This window comes from Oryzias melastigma, linkage group LG4, assembly GCF_002922805.2.
Source record: "Oryzias melastigma strain HK-1 linkage group LG4, ASM292280v2, whole genome shotgun sequence".
NCBI classification, from domain to species: Eukaryota; Metazoa; Chordata; class Actinopteri; order Beloniformes; family Adrianichthyidae; genus Oryzias; species Oryzias melastigma.
In genome coordinates this window covers 5,689,051-5,711,068 of record NC_050515.1, presented here as the reverse complement: position 1 = coordinate 5,711,068, position 22,018 = coordinate 5,689,051, and the positions used below count along the sequence as shown (strand labels likewise).

General features: G+C 40.0%; 1 protein-coding gene across 1 annotated transcript in view; it reads left to right on the top strand.

The window, feature by feature from the left end:
• agbl4 (ATP/GTP binding protein-like 4) overlaps positions 1-22,018 on the top strand; it is a 408,857-nt gene that overhangs the window by 201,561 nt on the left and 185,278 nt on the right. The window contains exon 5 of the mRNA XM_024278670.2: positions 10,637-10,853. Within this exon, the coding sequence (XP_024134438.1) occupies positions 10,637-10,853 (217 nt within the window). The remainder of the gene's footprint in view (positions 1-10,636; positions 10,854-22,018) is intronic.

The following is a 22,018-nucleotide window of genomic DNA, read 5'->3' as shown; positions in this document are numbered from 1 at the left end:
TTTTTTTGCTTCCTGTGACGGTTTCTACATCTCAACAGGTCAGACAGTGAAGCCCTCTACTGGTCATTCTGGGAACTGCAGTCTAAAACGAAAGTTCATTTCTACATTTTTGCAATAAAAAAAAAAATATGAACTTACAGCTCAAGATTAATTCTATAATATTTTTCTAAAGGTTAGACAAAACAGCAGCACAGCATAAAACAGAAGCCAGGTATACAAACCTACAGAAAAGCAGCTTTTTACATGTGAAACTTTTTATTTTTTAACTACATTGGAGGAATTAATAAATATTAACTCTTTATCACTGAGTTAAGATGTAGAAAAAGGAAAAATAATGTTCTGACAATTAAAGGCCTAAAGAAATGTCAAATGTTTATATATTTTTTTAGATATATTATTAAATATAATTGTGCATTTCAAAAACCAAAGGACCTCTGGAGAATATCATGAATATTGTAAAAACACATCATAACAACTGTCAAGCACAGTGGTGGAGGAATCATGATTAGAGCTGGTTCTAAACCACATTAACTTTTTTTATTATAACATTCTGCTGAATCCAATGCGAGTTTTAATCAAAACTCTGTGGTTGAACTTTTAAGGAGCGGTGCATTTAAAATATGAATGAGTGGTTCTTCCAGTTTTATCTACGGTCACAAATACTACTGCCACCGCGTGATGGGGAGGCATTGGCTGAATTTTCAAGATTTCAAGCCGCCGCCCAATTTTTCGAGAATTGTTGGCGTTGTCATGAATGTAGACGGCTACGGTCAGGTGTGCAGAATGACACGCTTGTTATACACTCCCGGACTGCCCAATGGCTGGCCAATTAAATGAGGGGTCCCCCACCTCCAGACCGGTCCGAGGAACGTTTGGCACTGGGTCATAGATGCTAGTCAGTGGTCCCCAACCCTTGGGATGTGGTACCGGTAACCACAGAACCGGGTTAGGGTTAGAGTACGTGTCGAAGTCAACGTCCGGGGGACGGATCTGGGTTATTTTTTAACTGTTATAATTTTGACAAAATATATTTGTATGGAGAGTAAAATATTGAAAGTTATTTTATGTTTAAGTTGATTTATTCTGGAATGATATTCATGCCTTTTTATTATTCATATTTACGTTAAAAAGTTAAGATTTTAAATTAAAAAATTGGCATTCTGTTAGATTTTTGGATTATTTTGACATTTACTCAGAGTGTTTTAAGCTACTTTGAAGTTTAGTTAATATTTCAGCTACATGCTAACTGTTTTGGCTAATTTAAGCATTTTTTTGTTTTTTTTAGGCTGTTTTGGAGTTTAGCTATTTTTTCAGCTACATGCTAGCTGTTTCAACTTTTTCAGTTTTTTAAGCTAATTTGGCATTTAGCTCATATTTTAGCTGGCTATCAGCTTCAGCATTTTTAGCTATCAATTTCAGCATCTTCAGCTATCAGCACTAGCATCTTCGGCAGCCAAATTCAGCTTACAGCATTCACACTAGCATTATCACAGGTAATAACTATATATCTAGTACATAATTATGTAAAAGTTATGGTTTTAAAGTTTTAAAAATGTAATTTTAGAGTGTTCAATAGATGTTTATCCTGTTCCTGAGGTGTGTTTTGGCCCCTTGTGGGATTGAGTTAGAGTAATGCGAGTAACGAAGCCCAGAGGTTGGGGGCCCTGATATCTATGGAACAGCCAGCACGTCAAAAAAAAAAAACAACAAGTTGAGGACCCGAAACACACGTCCATATATGACGAGTCAGGAGGGAGAACGGGTCGTTTTTTTAGTATTTTTGTAAAGTTCATAGATTTATTCTGCTTGGTATAAGGAAAAATATTGCAAAAATGATTTTAAGCATATTTTTTACCCTCAGACACAGAAAACAGATAAGGAGAAGCTGACACTCAACATATCAGCAGGACCAGCTGGATTACCTATAAACAGCAAATCTGTTTTATTTAGACGAGGTTTCAAGATTCGTGACTGTTCTCAGCGATTTACGGAAATACCTTTGCAGACTTTTACGTCTGCTGCATCAAGTGAACCCAAGTCTGCGATCTGATACCAACCAGAGCTGATTCAGCTCACCTTAAAATTCACAGAGGTCTAAAACCCGCAACAGATCGGCTAGTTAAATCCAGCAGAAGCATGCTAGCGCTAACAGCTTTTCTGCTGCGAGAAAAAAGCTGGCTGATGGAGGAACACCTCCTGGGTGTTTTGATGCTGTCATCAGGTGAGTGTCTTTACCTTGTCACGCTGCTGTCTCATCAGAGGGTTCCTTCTGACCTGAGAAAGCCTCTAATAGGCTGTTGTCTCCACAGGTGAGCAACCCTGAGCTCCCTTGTTACAGGAAAAGTCCATAACTCAGAAGTGTTATTGCTTCCTGCAAAAATCTTACTGCAGCTAGCCAGAGGATTGCACTGGTGGCATTAATCCCCTTTTTATTTCTCACCACCATGCCTGAGTGTAATGCACATTCCCTCACACACACACCTATAAAGCTGCAAACCTGACATACAGAGTCTCTCTGGAGGAGCTAAACAAGTGTCTGCGGCCTCCTGACGTGCGTCTGATCTGATTCACTGCTCGTGGAGGTTAGTTCCAATCTAAGGACACATTTTAATGAAGCTGCAGTGGAATAAATATATTGTACCACCACATACAATATACAGCAGGCCAAACAAATTACAAAGCCAGCGCATGTTGCCTAGTAACAGTCTCTTCTCGTGAAAGCTTTGTTGAAACTTGATTTGCATCAAAAAAAAAAAAAAGATGAAATCTCCAAGAACATATACTCCCCCCGCTATGTTGATCTCACACACACACCCCTACATATGTCCTCACTCGCTAACACATGCAGACACATATTGGCGTGCCCGACACTCTTGAAATGATGCGGAGGCTGTTTTCTGCTTGACTTAGCACAAAAAAACCACAGACTTGTGCTTTGGAAACGACGAGTCGATGCAACATCCGCCGCCGTTTGAAGATTGCCAGGAAGTAGCGCCTTCTCAGGTATCGGCGGAGCAGCACACAGCGGCAAAAATACGTGTCATTCAGTGTGAAATGTTTGCCAAACGGACTTACAATTTGTTTGGAACGAGTCGGTGCAAATCTGTGGAGCTTGACAGCTATATGGGCTCGCAGGGAGAGATTTAACCTACCTTACAGCTGACAGGATGACAAGCCGAAAGTGTCAACAGTGATACAGAAATAAAGGGGAGCTGATGGGTGTTTGAGCCTCACGGAGTCTTTTTTTCCTTTCTCTGCCGCGTCCTCTCGGTGTGTCCTCTACGCTTGATTGATTTGGAAATATGGACAAAGTGTTGCCCAGATGAAAGCCGCTAATTTTAAAGGCTTTTTTCTCCAACTCCAGAGGCATCAGAATCAGAGCGGCAGTTTGCAGCTAGAAGTAGAAAGCTGCGACGCGACGTGACGCCGCCTCGCTAAAACCCAGCCAGCAAGGCAGAAAATGTGGACTCCAACTGGGTTTGTCCACACTGACTTAAGTGCAGACTCAGTGGCTTTGCTCGCTACGCTGCCCAACTGCGACAGCATATTGTGCTAGCGAGCTCTGCTGTAGCATGCTAGCGAGCTCCATTGTAGCATGCTAGCAAGCTCTGCTAAAGCTAGCTCAACTGTAGCATACTAGCGAGCTCTTCTACAGCATGCTAGCGAACTCCTCTGTATTGAGTTAGCAAAATCCGCTCTAGCATGCTAACGAGCTCCGCTGTAGCAAACTTGGGAGTTCTACTATGTATCATGCTATTGGGCTCTTCTGTGCAAAGCTAGCATGGTCCATTGTAGCTCCTATACAGCGAGCTAGCAAGCTCCGCTGTAGCAAACTAGTGAGCTAAATTGTGTAGCATGCTAGTGACCTCCTCTGTGTCAAGCAAGCGAGCTCCGCTGCAGCACGCTAACGAGCTCTGCTATATCGAACTAATGAGCTCTGCTGTCTCGAGCTAGTGAGCTCCACTGTAGCATGCTAGCGAGCTCTTCTGGGCCAAGCTAGCAAGTTCCGCTGTAGCTTGCTAGCAAGCTCTGCTGCAGCAGGCTAGCAAGGTCTGCTGTAGCATGCTAGCAAGCTCTGCTGCAGCAGGCTAGCAAGGTCTGCTGTAGCATGCTAGCGAGTTCTGCTGCAGCATGCTAGCAAGGTCTGCTGTAGCATGCTAGCGAGCTCCACTGTAGCATGCTAGCGAGCTCTTCTGGGCCAAGCTAGCAAGTTCCGCTGTAGCTTGGTAGCAAGCTCTGCTGTAGCATGCTAGCAAGGTCTGCTGTAGCATGCTAGTGAGTTCTGCTGTTGCATGCTAGTGAGTTCTGCTGCAGCATGCTAGCAAGGTCTGCTGTAGCATGCTAGCGAGCTCCTCTGTATTGAGCTAGCAAAATCCGCTCTAGCATGCTAACGAACTCCGCTGTAGCAAACCTGGGAGTTCCACTATGTAGCATGCTATTGGGCTCTTCTGTGCCAAGCTAGCATGGTCCATTGTAGCTCTTACACAGCGAACTAGCAAGCTCCGCTCTAGCAAATGAGTAAGCTAAATTGTGTAGCATGCTAGTGACCCCCTCTGTATCGAGCTTGCGAGCTCCACTGTAAAATGCTAGCGAGCTCTTTTGGGCCAAGCTAGCAAGTCTCGCTGTAGCTTGCTAGCAAGCTCTGGTGCAGCATGCTAGCAAGGTCTGCTGTAGCATGCTAGCGAGCTCCACTGTAGCATTATAGTGAGCTCTTCTGGGCCAAGCTAGCAAGTTGCGCTGTAGCTTGCTAGCGAGCTCTGCTGCAGCATGCTAGCAAGGTCTGCTGTAGCATGCTAGCGAGCTCTGCTGTAGCATGCTAGCGAGTTCTGCTGCAGCATGCTAGCGAGCTCTTCTGGGCCAAGCTAGCAAGTTGTGCTGTAGTTTGCTAGCAGGCTCTGCTGCAGCCTGCTAGCAAGGTATGCTGTAGCATGCTATCGAGCTCCTTCACAGTGAGCTAGTGAGCTCCACTGTATCATGCTAGCGAGTTCCTCTACAGCGAATTGTACGGTAGAAGATTTCAGCTGTATTGAGCTAGCGAGTTTCGTTGCCCAACGGGCAGTTGGTTAGCATAGCAAGCTAACCCACTGAGCCTTTCCTTAAGTCAATGTGGGCAAACGCAAGTGGGACCACCACAGAAACAACCCCATTTGGGGCCACATTTTCTGCCCTCTTTTAAACCATTCGGGGCCCATTTTCCTCGCCGGCTGGGAGGCCGTCTGCCGGCTCCAACCCACCCTTTTTTATCCATCTCTTTGACTTTGGCCACTAATGTGTCTCTTTCTTTTTGAGAGATTTAATATTTTACATTTATCAAGCACTTTATTGCCTTTATTTCTCTCTGCTTCTCATCTGTCTTTATTCTGCAAGGCTGTGATGAGATCCTCTGGAGGTTAAACGGCCTCCATGCAGCTCACGTCTCTATAATAACTGGATTGTAAAACTATGTGTGAGTGTTATCGTACCAGCAGAGCCCCCCCATCCCACGCAGTGATAATTCTGTTTGGGAACGACGGCTCTGTGCCACGTCAGGAGATGGGCAGAGGAGAGGCACCGGGAGTAACCATTTAGATAAAACAAATTGCCGGCTGCGGAGCAGGAGCAGTCACAGCCGCCGTCCCGATAACAACCAAAGAGACTGTGGGCATCGGAGTGGAGATTGGTGCACCTTTTCTTGTCGTTCCACTGAGTCCTCCTTCCCCTTCTTTTCCCGTCTTCCATAACATGTCATTTTGTCTGGCCTATAACTATAATGCTGTAATGGGACAAGCAGCAGTAATTAAATCAATAGCCGGGACTTTTCCAGTCTCCGGCAAGGTCACTCGTTCCCCAGAAGAGGGAAGGAGAAACAGAGAAAAAGTGGGATTGCACGGATGGACGCAGTCAAACGGGGAAATGTGCGGCGGGTGAGGAGTCATCATATTTTAATTAACCTTTACCTCGGAGGGCTGGCACTACAGTAAAGTGCCAGTGTGTACTCGGGGGTGTGGAGGAGGAGGGTCGTAAGGAACTAAATGCGTCCCGCGAGGACGTCTGCTCCGTCCTTGCCAGTCGGCGTCATTCATGCTCCACTTCAAAGCCAGGTGGATGCGCTTTTCAGGAAAAGTATTCTGCTGAAAGAAGGAGGAGTGGGATCATGTTTGTCCTGCCTCTTCTGCGCCGTGGTTAGATAACCCTGGGAAGCCGCCGACGTCAGCCGCCGGGGTGCGGTATGGACAGCCACGGCGTGCATTAGTATTCTGCTGAGAGAGCGGCATGCAGACATTTTCCTTCCTCCTCCTCCTCGCCGTTCTCTCTCTTGTCCCCATCAGAGGCTGTGTGATTTAGCTTTTTGTTTCACTGGATACCTGCAGGGAGGTTCTTTCTATGCAGGAACTTCACCAAATTCAGCAGGTCTCGTAAACAAACACATAAAGTTCTTTCCGTCCTCAGAGGTGAGGCAGGGTGAGCTGACTTTGTCAAGGTTAGCGCGGGGGAGTCCGTTCTGTTTGTTGATCATCAAGTCTTACTTCCTATCGCAGCTCTGATAGCATCTTCATCTGCTGCTAGCTCGCCGTCCTACAGCTTCCACGGCGATAGCCACAGAGCCGTCCTTCCATCTCCATATCAGTCCCAGATCTGCCATCGGCCTGCACTCTCATCTTCTGCTTATCTCCTTATTACACCTTCCTGACAGTTCTCAAAACTCACCAATCACACCTCATTCCCGCTCTTTTTTAGCTTCGTGGCGTCTGCAGGTGTGTTGAAGTCGCTTTTATTCTGCTGGAACTGACAAAAACAAGACGGTTCTAGCTAGCCCACAGTCCTACTGGGACTGATTCCTGTTCAATGTCACTTCGAAGAAACAGATCCAGTTGATTTACGGCTATAATCCACTGAAAAACACAGTTTTTGACAGTAAAATACGTTTGAAATCATTATTTCTACCCCTTCAACCAATTAAACAAACTTGATTATAAATACTGTCAATAAGTGCTATACAAGGGGTCTGCAACCTGTGGCTCTTCTAACCCTTGATCATGGCTCTTTAGCTTTTAACGGTTCAATAAATAAAAGATTAGTTAAGTTTTAACATGTCAAGCATCTAAGCAAAAAAATAAACACATTTACTGCCAGAAATTCATAGAAATGTTCTTTAAATTTGCATTTTTCATATCTAGTTAGTCAGGTTATTTTTGTGAATTACACTAAAGTGGTTAAAGTTTTGAACAAATTTAGTTAAAAATGATAGAAAATAATTTAGAGTTGTGCGTTTTCAGTAAAAAGCTCAAGTTATTCTAAATGTTTTGATTTTTTTTTTTAATAAATAGATTCTACAAAAACGTTGTCTATTTTTTAGATTTAAAGGAAAAAAAGCACACCAAAATCCTAATGATGAGGAATTTTAATTGAATTAAAACAGCAGGAGGACCTTTTTCAGCACAGGGTGGGTTTTATTTTGAAAGGAACTAGCGAAAAAAAAGTGTTATATATAGAAAAAGTTCAATTATTGTAATATTTAAAAACTAAATTTATAAATTAGTGCACAGTTGGAAAAAAAAGCATAAATATTGTGCATTTTTAAACATTAAAAATGGGACTTTGTGGCTCTTGTTGGGTTCTGGTCTGTAAGAAACGAGACTAAATGGTCTTTTAGAGTTAAAGTTGCAGAGTAAATATTATTGCATCATTTAAATGTGTATGTATTGATTTCTGTGTGAGTGTGTGTTAAATAAATATATTGTCTGTTTTTTTATTTTGTTTTTCTTCTTGGATTGCTTGACTTCCAAACTGTACAAAAGTTAAAATTAGTAACTTTTGATTCTGGACTCATCTTTGTGATTGATCTGCTTTAAAAAAAGGACATTAACGGATGTTAGAAATACATGAAACCTTCTACGTTCTCATGTAAAATCAGCTTTTTCTGTTCTGGACCAAAAAAAGTGAATTAAAAAAGTGTGGGTACAGTCTGAGGGGTCTGTGATGGACGGGTTTGTGGAAGTTCTCCTGGTAAAAGTGTTTACATTCCTGTGACAGCAGCGGAAATGCAGGAAATGCACATTAAAATTTCAGAATATAAATGTTTGTCACTGCAGCTGCATGCATTTTTCAGCAGGAGAGTCATAACGCTCCAGACAGACGAGGCTTGTTTAAAATGCAGTTTTTATATCGTATATGTTAAATAAAAAATGTTCCTTAAGTTTTTATGCATTGTAAATATCTGCAGAAATAAAACATATTTGATTTATAGTTCATTTCAATAATATTTGAAGTCTTAATCGACAGCCAAACATTGAAAATGTAAACTTGTGTTTTTTTATATATATATTTAATGTATTACATGTCCAATATGCTTAATGTATATTACTAAATGTCATAAAATTGTCATTTTGGACTTAACCCTCTAACACTTGAGGCTTTGTTGGTGAGAGTTAAACACAAAATCTTTAACATACTGTAAATTGCAAACACGATCAATGTAATTCCAGCAGATTTTGAAGGAGAATTAAAAAATTACAATAAATAAAAGGACATAAACACTGGAGCTCCGGTGTTAAAGGGTCAAATATAATCTCCAAAATTGAATTATTTCATTTTCTTCGTGGAATAAATAGAAAGCAGATCAAATGTTTTACTTTAAGTTGTATTTTTCACAATATCTTTATGCAAAATGCCAAATAACATGAGATTTTTATGTTTTAAAGCAATATTTGTGAGTGTGGTTTTTATAGTTCTGGGTCTATTGTAATTAAAAGACATTTTGTTGCTTTTTTGTGTCAGAATCTGATTGTTTTGGAGCCAAAATAAGCAGGAAACTGAGTTTAGAGGCAGAAATTTAAGCATAAAGGTGATGATGAAAAAGTGAAAAATGCAATGAAGATCATTAACGCAAATCAAGACAGCTGTGGATGATTGACAGGCTAAACCTGGTGTGACTTACAGGAAAACAGAATCCAACAAGAACCAAGAAAATGTCTCTAAAAATGCAAAAAAGAAGTGATTAATCCTCACGGTAAGTGTTACTACGATGCTGGAAATCTTTTCTATAGAGAGCATACACAAATGGAGGTGAAAAATGTTCATCAATTTCAAGATTCATTTTTAATTTGAATTTTGCACTGAAAGGGTCTATTTCTGTGTTTATATAGTGATTTTGACGGTTAAGTGAGCTCACAGGGAGAGATTTAATGAAGAAAAGCTGTTTGTGTTTTCTGAAGCTGATATTACATTCAGCTGAAGCTAACCAACACTGGTATAAAGAGATTTATCAGTTTGTGGTCTTAACTTTTCCTTCAACCACAATGACATAAATAGTGTGAATGCTCAGTAAGCATTCAAACTTAATCCTTTCAGGTACCATGGTGTAAAAAATCTTCACCTTGTTCAAGACATGACTGCTTGTACTTTTGGTATAGATGCTGACACTCCAGCCAATAGGAGGACAGGGTGGACAGCGCCTTCAGGATTATTCCTTTGTGATCTGCTTGCTTTTCTATTTTATCTGTTTGTTTCTGTTTTTATAATTATGAGGGGCTTATCTTATTATATTATTGCATGTGTGGGGTATAGTTTTTCTTGTATTTTTATTTGTTTTATGTACAGCACTTTGAGCTGTTTTTTTAACTGGAAAGGTGCTATAGAAATAAAATTAATTTGAATTTGAATTTGGTATTATAAACCTCATAGTTTTTACAATATTTAGCAAAATATATTTTTTTAAATATAATCATGTGCTATGTTTTAGTTATTTTTTTTGTTGTTTGTTTATCTAAAATGTTAGCAACATGCTAACGTTTTGGCTAATTTGTTATCTGATGGTTTTTTTTAGGCTAATTTAGTGTGTAGCTTCTATTTTAGCAACATGCTAACGTTTTGGCTAATTTGTTATCTGATGGGTTTTTTTAGGCTTATTTAGTGTGTAGCTTCTATTTTAGCAACATGCTAATGTTTTTGACAAATTTAGTTAACTGAAGAATTTTAGGTCATTTTGGAGTTTAGCTACTGTTTAAGCAACGAGCTAGCTTTTTCTGTTTTTTAGCTAATTTGACATGTACTGAAGTTTTTTTATGCTAATTTGGAGTTTAGCTAATATTGTACCAACATGTTAACGTTTTCGGCTAAGATTTTTAGAGGCTAATTTAGAGTTTAGTTTCTATTTTAGCAACAGGCTAACATTTTTTTTTTCTTTTTTGACTAATTTAGTTTACTGAGTAGGCTATTTTGGAGTTTAACTAGTATTAAAGCAATGAGTTAGCTTTTTTCCCTTATTTGACAAGATATTTTTTGGGGCTAAATTTTGAGTTTAGTTCATATTTCAGCAACACTTTAAATATTTTTTTTGTATAATTGGCATGTATTAGGGATTTTAAAGCAATTTTACTACAACATTTTCAGAAATTTAGGTCAACTTTAGCGCTCATTCATAGATCTTTAATTTTCCAGTTTTTTTTTAAGCAAATTTAACATGTTGCAAATACTTTTTGCATTTTCAGCAAATCCCTTTAGCAATTAAAGTAAATTGCATCAACATTTTCAGTAAAAAAGCTTCAGCATCTTCAGCGACTACTTTCAGCAAAAAGCATTCACACTATCGCAGGAAATGCAACTTTTCTAGTTTAAATTTCCTTTAAATAAAATTTCTTGTGTTTTTCTGTTGCAGGCAGAGACTTCCCCCCAAGAACGTGTATTACTATCGCTGTCCCGATCACCGACGCAACTACGTCATGTCTTTCGCCTTCTGCTTCGACCGGGAGGACGACGTGTTCCAGTTCGCCTACTGCTACCCGTACACCTACTCCCGGCTGCAGCACTACCTGGCCAGCTTGGAGCGCAAGAACCTTCCTTACGTGCAGCGGGAGCAGCTGGGGCTCAGTGTGGTGAGTTTGGTGACAGAAAACACAAGGCGGTGTGTAGTTTGTGGTCAGGGGGAGAGACGGAGGAGGTTACATGCTACTCTGTCTGTGTTCAGGATAAGCAGACCCAGATTGGTTACTTAGGTGAGCTTGCTGCTCCTCACTTTAGCCCCTCGTGTTATTATTAGGTTTGTTGCGCTGTGAGATGACAGACTGTAAGCCTGGAGGCCCCTGTGTGTGTGTGGGCACTTGTTTGAATGGCTGTGTGTGTAATCAGAAGAGCCCTCACCTCAGCAGTAGCAGCTAGTGTATCATACGCGCTGCCTCCAGTCTTGTCTGCTCTTATCAAATAATTGTAGGAGAAAAACTCATTAGAAATGCTTGAGAGATTACAAATTTTTCTTCTGTCCTCCAACATTTGTCAGGGAAAGCTTGCTGGAAGGAAGATACCATGAAAGCACGCGGACTTGTAAGGAGCACTTGACCATGAAATGTAGAAATTACTCCAAAATTCAGAGAAGCGCGTCAGGAATCGGCCGATTCCTGACCGTTAAAGAAAAGATCAACAGTACCTTAGCACATGAAAGAGTTACAAGTTTAATCATAAAAAGACAGATTCTGGTTGATTTAAAATGGTATTTCAGTGTTTTATTGTTTAAAAGATGAAAAGGTACAAAGTTTACAATGCAAAGAGTTTCTGCTTTTACAAACAAATTTTATTGGTTATTTCAATTGTTGACAAAACTGTTGACATCATAACGAACAGGAAGGATCAGGGAAAATGCAAGAAAATAGTTCAATATTTTATCCCTTCACACTGTATATCACTAATTCACGACGAACCATTTCAATCCAGGATTCTATTTAATTTAAAATCAATTTAAGAAAAAAACAAGAATTTATTCTTCAATGTTGCTAGAAATAATCGGATAAAGGGTTAAACTACAGTTTGTTCTAATGTAACTTATTGTACTGGAATAATTTGCATAAATTTCTTAGTTTAATCGATTTCTATTTCTACGATTTCTACGATGTTCTGTCTGAGGCAAAATTGAATTAACCTCTGTCATTACATCATTTTTTTTAAAGAAATAAATCTATAAATGATCTTGGAAAATAACGTTTGATTGAGACATGCTGGGTTTATTTTACTACAATGTAAAAATTACTATCACAGCAGACAGAAAAACTGATCAACCATCATTCCAGTCCAATGTGAGGAAACACTTTGAGTTTAAGACATGTGACCAAACAGTGTTGGTAGAAAGTTCTAATAATGTTCCCTTTGGATTATTTTGGACTTGGAAAAACAACTTTATGAAACTAAAATGGGAATGGATTTGAACATTCTTGTTTGTTCACATATTTAATTTACACTTGATTATCTTGCAAGAAATACAAGAAATCTAGAAAACTTCACCTGCAGTGTTCAGAACCAGGTATTTATCTCGGAGTCAAACTGGTTTTAGCCAAAGTTGTCCTGGATGCATTTTGTGTCGGTGAATCGGATAAAATCAGATTGTTCAAAATGGCCAAACTATCGTCAACCATGAATAAAATCGCTAAAATAAATCGTTACACTCCTATTAGTTTCATTTTGTCTCTGAATAAAAGTGGCGTTATGTTTGTGTTGGACAGAAGGAGCCTGTAAATATTACTAAAGTCTGTAGTTTTCTTTATCTTCACAATTGTTTTCAAATTGATTATAAGATAAAAATGCGTCCTACACAGTTTAGTTTTTCTGGTTGTTGAGTCAACTTTTATTTGATTCAATTATTTTTCCTATTTAATGTTGCATTTGTCATTTACTCCACAAACGTATATTTATGTCCCTCAGCAGTCCTAGATTACAAGGTCCAGATTGTTTTCACAAACTTTTATGTATAGCGCATTTTAGCGACAGATTTCCTCCTGAAGATTTTCATCAATCTTTTTTCTAATTCCTCAAACATCTTTGGGAAGCTACTTAAAATAAAATTATTTAGAAGCCGTAGATTCTGAACCTTGTTATTGTAGCGAGCTTGTAAAAAGCGGCGTCCCCCTTTTGCTCGCACATTTATCCCCGCAGTATTGGGAAAACGTAATACATAAATTGTTGGCTCAAGCTGAAAAAAATGATATGACATAGAATATGAACATATTAGGAATGTGGGCGTGGTTAACAAAAAACTTTTGTTGCCAAGGAAATTTAAAAATGTACTTTTGGAGATTCTTTTAAAAATTACCTTGATCTATTCGTCACCCTCAGCTGAACAAAAACTTATATGGTTGCTATGGAGATAAAACCAACATTAAAGCTCCAATTTAAAAAAAAAGTGTTGCTTTTTTCCTGTATTTGTCATGAGAAGGGGGGAGGGGCGTATCGCAGCTGCTCAGCCTGTTAGGGCTGGTTCGGTGGTGGGGGTGGGGCGGATAGCATTCAACGCTCCTGGAAACTAAATTTTTCGTTTGTAGATCAACAAAAAAAAAATCTAAGTTGAAATTCACCTTCAAGTACTCTTCCTCTGTTGTGTGTACAATGTCCTGTAAATACACACAAAAACACAAGTGAGCCTGTGCAGCAGAATGTTTTCACTTTATTTTTAAGCTGCATCATTTGTTACAGCAAGACAGAGGAGCAGAGAGAGGACAGAGCCGCTTGATTTGGCTCCCAGAGTCGGTATTAGTATTCATAGTCGTAGTGAGGGTTTATGAGCGTATTTTTCTCTTTATGTTCTCTGGGCCTTGGTTGCAGACAGCTGAGCTCCACCCTCTCATATCTCTTTCCTTGTCGGCTCCCTCTCGCCGGCTTTTTCCGAGGCACATATGCATCTCCACACATGCAGACGCGGGTCACAGGCAAAAGGGATGAGAACAGATAAGGAAGCTTTCCAACTGCATCAAAGTTTTAAGACAAATTGCTGTAATTTCCGAGGCAGAGGCTTTGGAGATGGCAGAACATGGCTAGGACGCCAGGATAGATTTAACCTTCTAATGGGTACAGTTATCTCATGTGAATGGAAATAAGATCTACGACTATTTGAATTGGCATTCCTCTATCTTGCTGACTAATTTATTTTCTATGATGTATTTTTTTCTGTCATGAAAGGTCCAAATACAATAGAAAAGATCTTTTCTCTTACATTTTTTATGTCTCTTCCTCGCTATGTATGAGGTGATGTCTACAGATTTATGGGACAGGTATTTTTTCCCCTAACATTCATTTCAAGATTCACTTAGGCAGACTGAATTAAATATGATATGTAAATGACACTAAAGCTCAGTAATGTGTTCAACTGAAAAAAAAAATGGAAAATCAAAAGATGAGTCATGGGGAGGATGTGGGATGATAAAGAGGAAGTTGGGACAACTTACCTTAAAATCTTCACCTTTTTCTCTTCAATGACAGTCAAAGGCTAAAAGACAGAAGTGGTAAGACCCACCCCAATGAAAATGGTGCCTTTGTAGCATTTTTCTCATGATATATAAAGAAAATTAAGCTTAAAATTGTATTGAAGTATTTCTTTATTTAAAAATGCTGTGAATTAGGAGCAGATTAAGAAAAAAATCATTCAGATGCTTTCACTTGCAGACAAATAGATCCATGAGCCTAATATCCAACTCAAATATGTACGGCTGGATAGCGTCAATATTGCTTACAATTTTTGTAACCTTAGGTTGGGGATGTAAGCTAGCAGGTGATGACGTAAACAAGGGGATGATGGGAAATAAGTGCAGGCTTACCCCACAACAACAGTCCCGCCTACAACTCTGAGGCAAATTTCTGATGCAGCTCTGCAGAAACTGTTCTAGGAAACAACACATTTTCTTTATTATTATTTTGGCTAAAAGCAGCATCATCAAAATAACTACTTAGAATTATTTTAAAATAGATGAAAAAAGATAATCGGAGTGGGACTCTAATTTAAGGTGCCACCCCCTTAATTGATTATAGTTTGTGTCGCTCTGCCGCTACGTACATTGTCTATGCATGTAGTGTAGGCCTTTCGTGATTTATGTGTGATATTTGTGATTCATACGTGTTTCTTGTATCCGCTATTCACAGACGACTAGTTTTTATGGGAAGAAAAGGGTACAAGGCGAGAAGAGTCAGACTGTCCCGTATAAGGGTTGAATTTAAAACAACCTCAGTGATAAATTAATTTCTAATATTTTTTTGGATTTCATGTTTAAGGTGGGAAGACATATTTTCTCAAAGGTTCAAAAAGTCCTTCATCTGATGCAATGTTAAAAAAACATTTGGGGGGTAAAATTTTCAGTAACCTGAGAACCCAAAGTGGACCAAATGGTGGTTTATTTTTTAATGGAAGTCTATGGGATTTTGTCTTTCTGGGACCAGCGGGGACTTCCTGTTTGTAACGTGAGGGGGGGGTGATCAGTCCAGTTCTCTCTATATACTGTCAATGGGGCTGATGTGATTTAATTCCCGCCCAGTGCTCTGAATATGAAAGTAAGGGAATCGAATGATTCCATGTTCTTGGCATAGTTTATTCATACTTCTGTAGTTTTAACGTGGTTTGTTTGTGATCCATTTGCAAAAAATTTCACTTAAAGACCACAAAATTTCTCACATTTTCCATGAATATTCACATATGAAAAATGTTCATCCATGTAATATGTTCAAATGGTACATAGGGGCTGTGTGACACGGCCTTTAGACATAAAAACAAACAAAAATCTTCTGTGAACTTGTCAGGCTGTTGAACTCTGGGTAACTGATGTGTCCTGGTTGTGCTTCCTTGTGTGTGCATGTTTATGGAATAATTTAACTCAAATTTGAGTATTTGTACATAGTTATATTTTAAGCCTAAAACAATTTATTTACTTATATTTTTGTTAGTATTAGTAGAATACTGTACTGTAAATTGTGTCATATTGTTCCTGTTCTTCTCTCACTTGTACCGGGACCTGATCCAATCTCATGCCAGTGACATTCATTTGTCTACTAGTTTGACGATATAAATCCTTGAATCCTAAAAGAGGAATCTAAAATCCTCCCAAACCAACAAAAACGTTTGTGTGTCATCAAAGCATATGATTATTTAGATCCCATGGGGTTTACAGCGTTCATAGACTACCTATAGCAAAACGCACGAAGCTGATAGCCAGCTAAAATATTAGCTAGCTGCCAAATTAGCCTAAAAAAAAAAAAAAAAGATCATAGTGAATGCCCAAAATAATCCAAAAAGTTAGCCTAACAATTTCTAAAACTAACTTTTTAACACAAATATGAATAAAAAAACAGGCATGAATATTATTCCAAAATAAATTAACTTAAACCTTTAATAACTTTCAATATTTTACTTTCTATAAAAATATATTTGTCAAAATTAAACAAGTTAAAGATAACACTAAGATAAAATGATCTGGAGGGCCAAATCTAATTACCTAGAGGGCCGTATCCGGCCCCCGGGCCTCGACTTTGACACATGACGTGTAGATGAACATGCATCACAAAGAAAACATCAAAGTCCTTCCTTGTTCCCTCAGAAAGAAGCTTTTACATTCCCGCTGTGTTTTCTCTGCTGGATCGCTGGAGCTGCTTCTGCCGGCTGCCTGTGTGAACACGGCTGTTAGTGGACCATCCAGGCTTTATCTAAGAAAACACTCCCCTCTGGGTGTTCATTTCCACAGGGACTCCACCAAGGAGTCCACAGGCTCTCCACCTGCTCCAACACTAACAAGCTTTTCTTTGATATGACCCCTCATGCTTCCCTTTTTCCTCATTTCTTTATGGTCTTCGAGTGTCCCCTGGCCCTGTGGGATTGAAAGCACCTCATTTTCCCCGCTCACCTGTTGACAAAGCGTTTTTCCTTTCTTCCCAGCAGTGGGCGGTGTCCGCCCCGGAGTGGTGGAGGGGCTTTTCTTCTGCCAGTGACACTATTAGTCACCTGTGACACAACACAACCTCTGCCTTTCAGCGAGGTGGAAGGAGAGTGGTGAGAGAGCCAGCGTGGGGTGTGAGGGGGACCAGCCTGCGACTGGCCGTAAACCTGCCGGGCCCCCCCCCGTTCAGACCGCATCATTGAACGGTGCAGATATTCTGCTGGAATCTCACACATCGACGAGAGGTTGTGATTGATCACTTGTACTGTATTAGGTTGTCAGGACCAGAGATTTACCTTCACCGATAGTGTTGAGATTGAATTTTAAGCCTAATCCGGCGCGGGACGAGTCCTCATTTGCCATATTTGAGTGTCTGCTCCGTGGGAGTGGAGTCTTGAAGATTTCGCCACAGTACTGGAGTGGACAATGCAGCTATCTGCCAAGCTGCCTCTCTCTTTTCTTATCTCTGTGTTTGTGCACTGTATGCCAAGATCCAATCAATAGCCACTCAAGCCGTGGAGAGAGGCGAAGGTCAGCCGCCACACTGGAGGAGGCGAGGAAAACAGACACCACAAACTCAGGCGGCAGCAGACTGGCCATCGCAGACCGCCACCGAGCTAACCGGCCTTTTCTGGTTTTCTATGAGACCCGCCACGTTAATACATGAGCTATAGATGACAGACAAGACACCAAGCAGAGCTTTCTAATGAAATATTGGCTTTTTAATCTTTTCAGCAGAAGTTTAGACTCATCATACATTGTCAATAATCTTATCAACAGCTTCCATAGTGACAAAGTTCCGACTGGAATGTTTTTGACAGCGGGAGCGCTCCGTGATGGGTTTGTAATGAAGAGAGCCCTCCGTGCACTGACCGCCTCCTTCAAAGGCTAACTCGGATGATGACTCAGCACTGAGTCATGCTGATGAAGTGATGCTGTGAAATGACACCGAACGAGGGAAGTCGATGTTTGCTTTGTATTTCAGAGCTAAACGGCGGCAAGATTATATTTGGAAACTGTTTAGTCTCCAACAAAGTCGGTCTAGAAATAACCTGGAAGGAAATACTGTTTGTTGTCCCTAAAGAAAATAAAGATTGTTAACGCGGAAGGAAAGTTTCAAAGAGAAACGTCAAAAATACTCAACTGTACGCAAATGTTCAGGTTTTATGTATTTAAGATGGACAAAGAAATCGGATGGATTGTTTATTGGAAAAACTTGTTAATTGGATGGATGGAATAACTTATAAGTTAATTGGATGGTTGGATGGATAGAATGTCATGGATGGATGAAAACAATTACAAATTGGATGGATGGATAATGGATGGATAGAATTACATAAAATGGATGGATGGATGGCTCAACTAATTAATTGGACGGATGGATGGATTTATATAAATACTTATAAATTGGATGGATGGAAAAATTGCAAATTGGATGAATGGATGAATGGATAGAAAAACTTGAATGAGATGGATGGATGGATCAACTTATCAATTGGATGGATGGAATAACTTATGGATGGATGGATAAACCAAATTATGAATAGGAAGAATGGATGGAATAGTTTATGGATGGATGAACCAAATGATGGATGGACAAAATAACTGATGGATAAGTGGATGAAAAGATGGAGGAGCGGATGAGGAGGTGAAGACGTGTGAAATAACTGGATGTAAGGAGGGATGAATGAATGGATGGATAGGTGATAGATGGATGGAAAATTGATGCAAAAGATGGACGATTTGATGAGTGAGACGATGGAGGTGTGGATGGAAAATCAGGAGGGAAGAACAGATGTTGTACTTTATGACCCAACCATGACCAATTTGAAATCAGGATTGGCTAAGAAATCAAGTGGGCGGGGCATGGTGACACTCTACGGCACAACAATGATGGAAGTGGTGAACTATAAGTAATTACTTGTTAAGGTAAGATTCTCAACCCTGTTAGTCAAACCGATTCCATCTAATGATGTTTATGACTTTTTATCATTTTAACCTGTTGTTGGGTCTTTTGTGTTAACCACCTTGTTTTCTACACATGTTGATAAAATATGCTCTAAAATAAAATGATTAATTGATGAATGGATGTATTGGTAGATGGATAAATGACTATTGTATGTATGAAAATACGTTGTAACCTGTTTTTTCACTATATTCTTGACCAACTCTCCAAAATTCTAGTTAATCATTTTTCCTCCTTTTGGGTAATAACCTCGCCTTACTTTCTCAGCATTTTTTCTCAGGTTTTTGCATTTACCATAAATTATTCTGTCTGCCTCGGGAAGTTTAGCATTTTCCTTGGCAGCAGCTAACAGGTATCCAGATGAAAGAATCTTTGTCATCTTTATATGTTAATCACTGCCTTCAGCACCTCGGCATTAGAACTGTAAGGAAATCCTTTAAAAACGGAAAGGTCACCGCCACATCAGTGTGGGTTCCATGGCAACTCTTCTATTTTTTATTTTTTACTTCATCAGTGAGAGGTGTTTCCACCCTTGGAGCACCGTAGAGGCGTCTGCGGGTCAGCGCAGGAACCAGGAGGAGGTTGATGCTGAACGTCCTTTTGTCTCAGATTGTTGACCAAGAAGGTGATCCGGAGGGAGCAGAAGATAAGCAGGTTTATGATCTATATCCTTGTGTTATAGTGCTGCGTGGCCTCTGATCTTCAACTAATGGTTCCTCAAGGATACTGGCTGCTTTATTACACGCCTACACCCTCGCGTCTTTCCTAGCATGGCTCTTAACCGTGGAGAGCATGCAAATCCAACACATTCTCACTACCAAGCCGTCACATATCGGCGTTTGGTTAATGACCCCTCTGTATCACTTTTTGATGTGTTGGGTGTCCCCAACTTGTCGTTTTTTTTGACGTGCTGGCTGTTTTCATTAAATCACAGGTCTCCAACGTCTTGGCCACGAACCAGAATTAGTCCAGTATCACGATGCGGAGCGCACCGGTACCTAAATCTGACACTGGTGCCCTAATCCCTAATCCTGAGGTGGCACCCGATCCGGACCCAAGCCGGTACCAGATGTGGTACTAGGTACGAAATGTTACTGGGTTATGGTTAGGGTACTGGTACTGGACACATCCTGAGGACCAGTCCACGTCTACTAGGTCCTGAGGGTTGCAGACCCTTGATTTTACTAACAGCCTGCACGTAAAAAAAAGTGAGTTAGGGAAAAAATGATTTGGGGACATCAAAAACATCAAAAACTGACACAGAGGGGTCTTTAAACTCCCCCTATGACACATGTCAAAGTCGAGGCCCGGGGGCCGGATCCGGCCCCCAGGATGATTATGTCCAGCCCCCAAGATTATTTTATATTAATATCATTAACGGTCTGATGTTATATCGAAACATCCCAATCTTGACAAATTTATATTTTCTGAAGAGCAAAATATTTCATGCTATATAAGATTTAGGTTGATTTATTCTGAAATAAATTCTTGTCTGTATTTATTCATATTTATTTTTAAAAAATTACATTTTAAAAGTTTTAACAATTTTGTTTTTTATTGTTTTGGCACCCTCTGTAATTTGAGTTTGACACTCCTGCCGTATTACTTTTCTTTTTTTTTTTATGGTTCCAGTAGTGTTTTAATTATTATGAAGTTTTTAACTAAAATCCCACAACCTTAATGTCTTAAAAAGCCATTTTTCATGTTGATCTGAAGCATCTGTTTCCATAATCTCCTCTGAGGGGGCGTGGCTTTTGGTGCCCCGCCCCTGATCCCCCCTCCCTGTCTGATTATCATAGCTCTGTGTCTCGCTAGCGTAAATCTTCAACAATATGGTTATTACGTCCAGCCGTATGGTTCTGATCCGGATGTCAGCTGGACGAGGAAGTGAAGATCTTCATGGACAGAACTTCCTCCAAAATCCTGATTCTTTCTCCTTCCAGTTATCTGTGTCTGGTATGTTAGAGTTTACAGATGTGTAAAGTGCCTCACCTCCACGGAGCAGAAAAGGAAACTGATTTAGAAGATCTACTTTTTGATGTTTTGTGGTTTTCACGTTTGACGCATCCCCTTTTATACTTCCTTGGTACTCCTATTTTCAAGGGTTCCACAGGAAAATCTATCCCTGGGCTGCATCACAGCCGTCATCCGTCCTCTGCCAATGGAAATTTACTCTGCCCACTTCCAAGATGGCTTTTCAGGATGGAACATTGAGCAGCGAGCACTCACTCTGTTTCATTTGGGTGTCAGGACTCCGTTCCCAAAGGCGACACAAAGAGGAGCAAAACAGATAGCATTTAAGGCTTTTAATAAATCAGAATACACCGTTCTGACAGTGTAATTGCTTTCCATTGCCTGGCCCCAACTCAACAGCAAGCAGGGAAAAGAGGGCGAAGAAGGGAGGAAAACAACAGAACGGGGAAGACATTGAGTGGAGAGCGGGCTGTACAGTAGATCATTTGTTGGAGGGAAAAGAATGAAAATTAATGAAAAGAGAGTTGCTCGCCCTCTAAAGGCAGCCAAGCTTGAAATTCACTTTGAGGGAAACTTAATTTGTTGTAAATGGGCAAAAAACATATTACTGCACAGCTCGTGGTGGGGGCGCCGGTGTGTCCGTTCACTGCGTCTGTCTGTCAGCGTGTGTTTGTGGCAGATGAGGAACGCCATGCTCTGAATAGCTCAGCTGAGGGGGGGGGGCACAGGAGCCTGTTAATAACTTCAGTAACAGCATTCTCTTTCTACATGACTGCTCGCCGGCTCTCACTTCTAGCATGTCTGAATACAACTCCAGGATGTGGAGAACTTGTCAAAAGTTACTCGCAAAAAAAGAAAAAGTTGTGCTTGTTGTTCACAATAGTCGTGTGTGTGTGTGTGCGTGTTGGCATGTTTCTGTTTGTCTTTGTGTCTTATTTGACCTGAAATCCCAGTTTCACATTTTCATGAAATTAAAGCCCAAAACTAAGTTAAAGGATTTGATTATATACAGCAAGTACATAGTACTTTGAAGGACTTTTTTTTAGATAAATATGTCCACTGTAGGGCTGTCAATCAAAAACAGGTAATCAAAAAACTTAATATTTATTATTTTAACCTTTCAAAGGAACAATCTTCCGCTTTGCCTCAGCGGTTTAAGCTTCCAAGGTGTGCGTTAAAACACTTTGTCAGGTATTTTATATGTTCACATACTAAATTAATTAATATTCAGTTGTGTTTAGTACTTTATTCTTGCTATTTTTGTTCAGTTTAGATCACTTTTCCCAAAAAGTGGACTATTTGATCAGTGGTCCTGCACGTTGTCGTGTTACCATGACAACTGAGCCTCGACTGCATCGGCAAACGAAAGCCAAATGAATGCTAATCGCCACAATAGGTTAAATAAAGCACCAATTAAAGGGTA